The sequence below is a fragment of the Poromitra crassiceps genome (assembly GCF_964638095.1).
Source record: "Poromitra crassiceps genome assembly, chromosome: 5".
Classification (NCBI taxonomy): Eukaryota; Metazoa; Chordata; class Actinopteri; order Beryciformes; family Melamphaidae; genus Poromitra; species Poromitra crassiceps.
This window is the reverse complement of record NC_139642.1, coordinates 24925281-24932742: the sequence shown is the minus strand read 5'-3', so window position 1 is coordinate 24932742 and position 7462 is coordinate 24925281. Positions and strand designations below refer to the sequence as shown.

At 47.2% G+C, this 7462-nt stretch overlaps 1 protein-coding gene across 1 annotated transcript in view; it reads left to right on the top strand.

Annotated features, from left to right (window-relative positions):
* Positions 1 to 334: 334 nt before the first annotated feature.
* The window catches only part of tmem25 (transmembrane protein 25), a gene marked incomplete at its 5' end in the record, with an annotated part of 8353 nt that continues 1225 nt past the window's right edge, over positions 335 to 7462 (top strand). Inside the window, 6 exons of the mRNA XM_083636585.1 lie at positions 335 to 425; positions 1121 to 1465; positions 2534 to 2824; positions 3828 to 3959; positions 5963 to 5996; positions 6913 to 7022. Of these exons, the coding sequence (XP_083492711.1) occupies positions 335 to 425; positions 1121 to 1465; positions 2534 to 2824; positions 3828 to 3959; positions 5963 to 5996; positions 6913 to 7022 (1003 nt within the window). The remainder of the gene's footprint in view (positions 426 to 1120; positions 1466 to 2533; positions 2825 to 3827; positions 3960 to 5962; positions 5997 to 6912; positions 7023 to 7462) is intronic.

Here is a 7462-nt window from a genome sequence, read left to right as displayed (position 1 = left end):
GCAATGGTGTGTCTTTCCTCCCTCCATGCCTCAGTTCCTGCTTTGGTCACATGATCCAGTTATCATGATGTTGATTGCTCATGACTGCCTGCGTTGGTGGACGGCACTGTGAATAATGTCTGTATGGTCGGGAGGTGCAGCTTTGTCTACAGCATGTCTGATCAGACATGGACAGCCAGTGAATTATTCAAGAGCCAGGAGTGAGAGGAACATCACGCTCTCCGTTTGTGTCGAGTCTCGTGTGTGTGTGTGTGTGTGTGTGTGTGTGTGTGTGTGTGTGTGTGTGTGTGTGTGCGTGTGTGTGTGCGTGTGTGTTTCCCTTTGTTGTTTTGGCATGGATACTCTCGTCTCATCTTTCCCGGCTTGTGAAGCGTTCTTGCGTCGTCTCAGAGTTCAACTCTTCCTGTGCTTTCCCCTCCCAGCAGGTAGGAGGAGTGTGTGTAGTCAGTGGGCCCGGGATGGCGTGCGTGTGTCTGAGGTGGTGGGGTCTCTTGCTCCTTCACACACTGGTCTGCTGCTGCTGGACAGGTGAGGCACAGAGCCAGAATCACAACAACACCAGAAATACAGAGAATCCCCCCCCCCCCTCAAATGGACTTTTAGGATGTGGTTCTGCAGCTATATTCCTCTCAGGCAGTGCTGTTTGAACACTGCATAGGTCTTCCCTCTTGATCTCTACACAATTCATAACTCCACACTTGCAAGGCACCAACCAGCAAGACAGGCTGAAAAACTGTTAGAAATAGTCTGTCTCCTTTTGCAGAAAAACTTTTTGTGTGGAATTCCCCTTGAAAATGTGAGTACAGCTGCCTGCAAGGAGAGTTCTAGCGGATAAAAGATCATTTTTGAAATGAAAACGTGTGGAATCTGCCTCCACGCACCTCCCTCCACATTTTTTATTTCCACTTCAAAAACTGTGTTCAAAAATATCCTCATCTGGCCCACTGAGCTAAATAAATTATCATTATTATTATCTGAACAGAGAATTAAACTTAGGCCTCACATATTCTTTTTGAAGTCATACTTGTAGAGATCACGTGATTCTCCTTTAGAATTAGATTCAAGTTGAAATGTTTTGGCTCATGGTTTTTTGCCCACGTGCTCCTGTCTGATCCGGCAGGTGCAGTTGAGCCCGCGGCCCAAATCGACGGGCGGCACCGGTCGGCCCTGACGCTGCAGGAGAACACGACGCACAGGTTCAACTGCCGCTCAGACAGCTGGGATCCCCAGGCTCCGCCCCTGCTCACCTGGTACCTGAACGGGCAGCGGCAGAGCCGGCCCACGCCGGGCCGCGGGCGCCTGGTGATGACGTCGCAAGAGGAGCCGGAGGTGATGAGGCCCGGGGCCCATCACAACAGCACCTTCTCTCTGCGGGCCCGCAAGTGGGACAGGGAGCTGGTGTGTGCCGCATCCGACCCCAGGACAGGAGAGAGCCACAACGCCACTGTCACACTCAACGTCCAGTGTGAGTGTGAGTGTGTGTGTGTGTGTGTGTGTGTGTGTGTGTGTGTGTGTGTGTGTGTGTGTGTGTGTGTGTGTGTGTGTGTGCGCGCGTGTGTGCGCGCGCGTGTGTGAAACAAACAAGACACTACACTGCATTTGTGCTACTGGATCAGATTGTGTGGGAAGTCTGATAGATTGCTTTACAGCAGTGGTTCTCCATCTCAACCATTTTCAAGCCCTTATCAAGGAGCCCTAATTTAATCTCGATCAGCCACGGAGCGTTTAATGAGAACCCCTAACCTGAGAATATTTTTGTTATTGTTATTTAACAAAAATATATATAGAATAGAGAGAGAGATGGTTTTGTCTGGAATTCCATGATAACAGAGAAACTATGATCATAACAGTCATTCTAAAATGACAAAATAGTGAAGCTTAAAGGAACACTCCGCCCATTTTCAACCAGCTTTGTATCATTAGAACATCAGTAGTATATCAGAAAACTGTAAACGGTTTTGAAGTCTGTCATTTAATTTGACAGTTATTGAGTGTTAAAATGTGGACCAGTGACATCACTGGTCCACACTAACTCAAATTAATAACTCATTAACTCAAATCAACTCTCAATAACTGTCAAACTATTCATCATTCATCTAGTTTGACAGTTATTGAGAGTTGATTTGAGTTAATGAGTTATTAATTCGAGTTAGTGTGGACCAGTGATGTCACTGGTCCACACTCAATAACTGTCAAATTAAATGACAGACTTCAAAACAGTTTACAGTTTTCTGATATACTACTGATGTTCTAATGATACAAAGCTGGTTGAAAATGGGCAGAGTGTTCCTTTAACAAGTCATCAATTTACATACCCTTGTATGCTCTCAAGGGCCCCTGCTGGTCCCTGGACCCCACGCTGAGAAGCACTGCTTTAGGGCACAAATACTTCCACCATTCTACCTTAATAGTTTGAAATTGACATTCAGCCAATAAGCTGCTTGTGAGGCTTGTTTTAAAAATGCCAGATTGTGACATTTAAGTGAGACCTCCATTTTCTCTTTTCTCCTCTCCATCCCACCTTGTGTCCCAGTCCAGCCGGAGATCCTCCGACTCAAGGCTCAGTACAGTGAGACGTCAGAGCCGGGCCTCTCCCTGGTGCTCTTCGCCTTGGTGCGCTCCAACCCCCCCGCCACCATCACCTTCGTGGACCAGTCCGGCCAGCTGGTGGCCAACACCTCCGACTTCCTCATCCTGGACTCGAGGAGCTACCCCTGGCTGACCAATCACACGCTGCGGGTCACGCTCAGCAGCCTATCGGGGAACGTCTCGTTGAATGCCAGCAACAGCGTCGGAGCGGTGCAGAGCAACCTCACACTGGCAGGTCAGCGAAGGTCAGATAGTGAATAGAGAAACAGACTAGGAGAGAGGTGGAAGCACAGTATGCATGTTGAAGATGTCGAATCTATCGGCCAGACGATTCACTAACATCTCACTCTAGGCCGTCCTTACATGTATCACAACAATAATGCTTTCTTTGACAAGTGTTACGGACACCAGTCGGCGTCCATTTTGCTCTTATTTCAACCCCTCCCCTTTTCTATCTTCTTTATGAAATGATAGCAGCCATGGTGTCCATTTATTAAATGTAATGGGTGTTATGCCATTCAGGAGATCAAGGACTCCAACAACAATAATGCTTTCTTTGACAAGTGCAATTTAGCAACTATACTTTCTCTCTCCCCCCCCTCTCTCTCTCTATCTGTCTCTCTCTCTCTCTCTCTCTCTCTCTCTCTCTCTCTCTCACACTGTGTGTGTGTGAGGTTTAAAAGACAACATGGCTTCATTTGCTGTCCATTTCTTCCTTCATTGATGACATAAGCATTGTGCACTGTCCTGAATGCACCTTCTTTCTGCTCTGAAACTTCTCTATTTTTCGGGGGAAATTATCTCTCTCTGTCTCCCTCTCCCTCCCCCCCTCCCTCTGTCTCTCTATCTCTGCCCCTCTCTCTCTGTCTCTGTCTCCCTCTCCCCCCCTCCCTCTGTCTCTCTATCTCCCCCTCTCTCTCTCTGTCTCCCCCCCCTCTCCCTATGTCTCTCTATCTCCCCCTCTCGCTCTCTGTCTCCCTCCCCCCCTCTCCCTCTGTCTCTCTATCTCCCCCTCTCTCTCTCTGTCTCCCCCCCCTCTCCCTATGTCTCTCTATCTCCCCCTCTCGCTCTCTGTCTCCCTCCCCCCCTCTCCCTCTGTCTCTCTATCTCCCCCTCTCTCTCTCTGTCTCCCTCTCCCCCCCCCCCTCTCCCTATGTCTCTCTATCTCCCCCTCTCGCTCTCTGTCTCCCTCCCCCCCCTCTCCCTCTGTCTCTCTATCTCCCTCTCTCTCTCTGCAGAGTTTCTGCAGTCTCGTGTGGAGGTGCCGATGCTGGGAATAGTGACAGGAGGATCCATGGCCTTCATGGCGCTCCTCATCCTCAGTCTGATTGTGCTGTGCCTCATGCAAAAGAACAACAGCAAGTCTATTGGTGAGACTACAAGGTGTTAGGTTGTGTGTGTGTGTGTGTGTGTGTGTGTGTGTGTGTGTGTGTGTGTGTGTGTGTGTGTGTGTGTGTGTGTGTGTGTGTGTGTGTGTGTGCGAGTGAGTGTGTGTGTGCGAGTGTGTGTGTGTGTGTGTGTGTGTGTGTGTGCGAGTGTGTGTGTGTGTGTGTGTGTGTGTGTGTGTGTACACCTACAGCAATGGAAAATGTGCGAGTGCAGTATGGGTGCTAAGTGTACTGCAGTAAGAAACACTTGGCTAATACATCTGGCCAAAATGGGCAGAGCGGTTGCCGTTACACGGAAGTGCGCACCGTATCTCACATCATTGATGTGTCGTCAAGTTGTTTGTTCAATGGTTTTATGTCATTTAGATTACTGCTCTGTGGTATGGTCATCTGCATCCAATGGTCTACTCAGAAAGTTACAAGTAGCTCAAAACCAGGCTGCTAGACTAGTCCTGGGCTGCTCACCTAGGTCTAGACTTGTCCTGGGCTGCTCACCTAGGTCTAGACTAGTCCTGGGCTGCTCAGCTAGGTCTAGACTAGTACTGGGCTGCTCACCTAGGTCTAGACTAGTCCTGGGCTGCTCACCTAGGGCTAGACTAGTCCTGGGCTGCTCACCTAGGTCTAGACTAGTCCTGGGCTGCTCACCTAGGCCTAGACTAGTCCTGGGCTGCTCACCTAGGTCTAGACTAGTCCTGGGCTGCTCACCTAGGTATAGACTAGTCCTGGGCTGCTCACCTAGGTATAGACTAGTTCTGGGCTGCTCACCTAGGTCTAGACTAGTCCTGGGCTGCTCACCTAGGTCTAGACTTGTCCTGGGCTGCTCACCTAGGTCTAGACTAGTCCTGGGCTGCTCAGCTAGGTCTAGACTAGTACTGGGCTGCTCACCTAGGTCTAGACTAGTCCTGGGCTGCTCACCTAGGGCTAGACTAGTCCTGGGCTGCTCACCTAGGTCTAGACTAGTCCTGGGCTGCTCACCTAGGCCTAGACTAGTCCTGGGCTGCTCACCTAGGTCTAGACTAGTCCTGGGCTGCTCACCTAGGTATAGACTAGTCCTGGGCTGCTCACCTAGGTATAGACTAGTTCTGGGCTGCTCACCTAGGTCTAGACTAGTCCTGGGCTGCTCACCTAGGTATAGACTAGTCCTGGGCTGCTCACCTAGGCCTAGGCTAGTCCTGGGCTGCTCACCTAGGCCTAGGCTAGTCCTGGGCTGCTCACCTAGGTCTAGACTAGTCCTGGGCTGCTCACCTAGGTCTAGACTAGTCCTGGGCTGCTCACCTAGGTCTAGCATAGCGGCTATGCATGCACGTCTCACTTGGCTCAGACTATCGGTTAACTTACTTATTATTCAAGTTATTCAAACTTCTTTATAATAACATCATTTATAGCTCAAGTACTCACACATTCCACTAGAGGGGCAAGAGGTGGACAGATAACTTTACCCTGACCAAAGTCCAATTATATGAAGAGGACTGTATTATACAGGGTGATAGTATCATGGAACAGTTCATGTTCATGTTCATGTTCATCATTACATCAAAGCAAAGGCTTGTTTTAAAAGGAAACTTTTAGACTCTACCTACAGTCATACAAACAATCAAATGTTATTCCGCAGGCTAGCTTGAGTGCTTGTGCACCTTGCTACATTGCTTTATCTGGTTCTAAATTAGCTTTGATCTCTTGTTTTCTTCTCTCTTTTTTCTTATGTGATACATGTTTTTGTGATACATGTTTTTTTTGTATATTCTCTTTGTGTATTCTACCTTATGTGATACATGTTTTTGTGACGCATGTTTTTTTGTATATTCTCTTTGTGTATTCTACCTTATGTGATACATGTTTTTTGTGTATTCTATTTCATTGTCTGTTATGTAATGTATATTGTTGTCTTGGACCGCAGGAAGACTAGGTGTCGTTTAGGCGTCAGCTAATGGGGATCCTTTTTAATAAACAAATAAACATCTTCCTGTACCTCTGTTGTGTTGCAGATGAGCCGGTGGAGATTCTGATGACCAGAAAAAGGTAAATGATATAGTCAGACTGCAGCTTTATTGGGGATTTGTGTGAAGTTGCCTCTGAAAAACGCGTCTCTGCATTATCATTGTGAGAGGTGCATGGAAGCAGGTAAGGCAGAGCAACAGGTGTGGTGAATGTCCAATCGTCCAATCATGAAAGAAATAGTAGATATTTAACTGCTCATACCAGTGGTTCTCAAACCCTCTCACGTCAAGGACCCCTAAACGGACACAAATTAAATCATTCATGCTAATTGCTGATGTTTGAATACAGAAAATATATGGAACCCTTGACACAAATAGTCACACCTTCTGCCGTTACTGGAATTATAGTGAAAATAAATGATCCCCGTGCTCACCTGGTAACACGCGTACCACAGAGGCTCAGGCCTTCGCACGGCCGACGTGGGTTCGAATCCGACTCGAGGTCCTTTGCCGCATGTCATCCCCTCTCTCTCCCTCCACCCTTCCTGTCTGCCTATACTGTCCTGTCTAATAAAGGCACACAAAAAAATCCCTAAAAAAGTAAATTATTCCCCTTTTTGCTGGGACCCCCTCAAGGATGCCTGGCGGTCCCCAGACCCCCACTTTGAGAACCACTAACAAGTCATTTAACCTAGTATTGAGTGGAAATGGGCTTTGATAATTCAGTTGTTTCCAATGCAGATCAACTTGTTTCTGCCGTATTCTTCCATTCTAGGCGACACTGACCCCAGACACTGTACTTAAGCTCACACTTAACCCACATCTCCTCCAATCATTTCCCACCTGGCTGTCCATCTCAGCAGCATTAGATGATGGAAGAGAAGCACTGATGAAAGCATTTTGTGCACTTACTAGGCTCTATGTGCACCCAGCAGACCTGACTTGCATCCCCCCTCCCCTCTCACCCCCCCCCCCCTTTCTGTAATATCTGTATGCAGTTACTCAGCCAATCTGAAGATGGAGAAGGTGGATAAGGTCTACCTCCCCCGAGACAATATGTCTCTGCCTTCTAACATGCAGCTCCATGACCTCAGCACTTTGCGAAAAGGTAAGAGGGGGGCCAAATGCTTAAAGCCCCTGGCAAAGCAATTCTATGATTTTCTCTTAAATATGTAATTTGTGGTCTTGAATGCATATAAAAACTGTATACAAAATATGAAAATTAAATTATACTCCGATCTTTAAAATTAATAAATAATAATAATAAGCAATTAGCATTTTTTGTCAGGAGCAATCTCCAACCAATCATAATTAGGAGAAAGCTGGTGTCATATAGGGATGCACCATGGAGAAACACTCAGAGGGTGTTCTGTCCATGCTGCATCTAGAACTAGAACATGATGTGAGCACGCCCCCATATTCCTGAGAAATGATTGTTTTTTTACTTCTGTTTTATAATAGTTGTGAAGTTTTTTTTTTTTTTTACTCATATTTGGGGGGTAATTAATGTGATGGTCAGCTGTGATATCCTAGTATCAAGTAATCTAG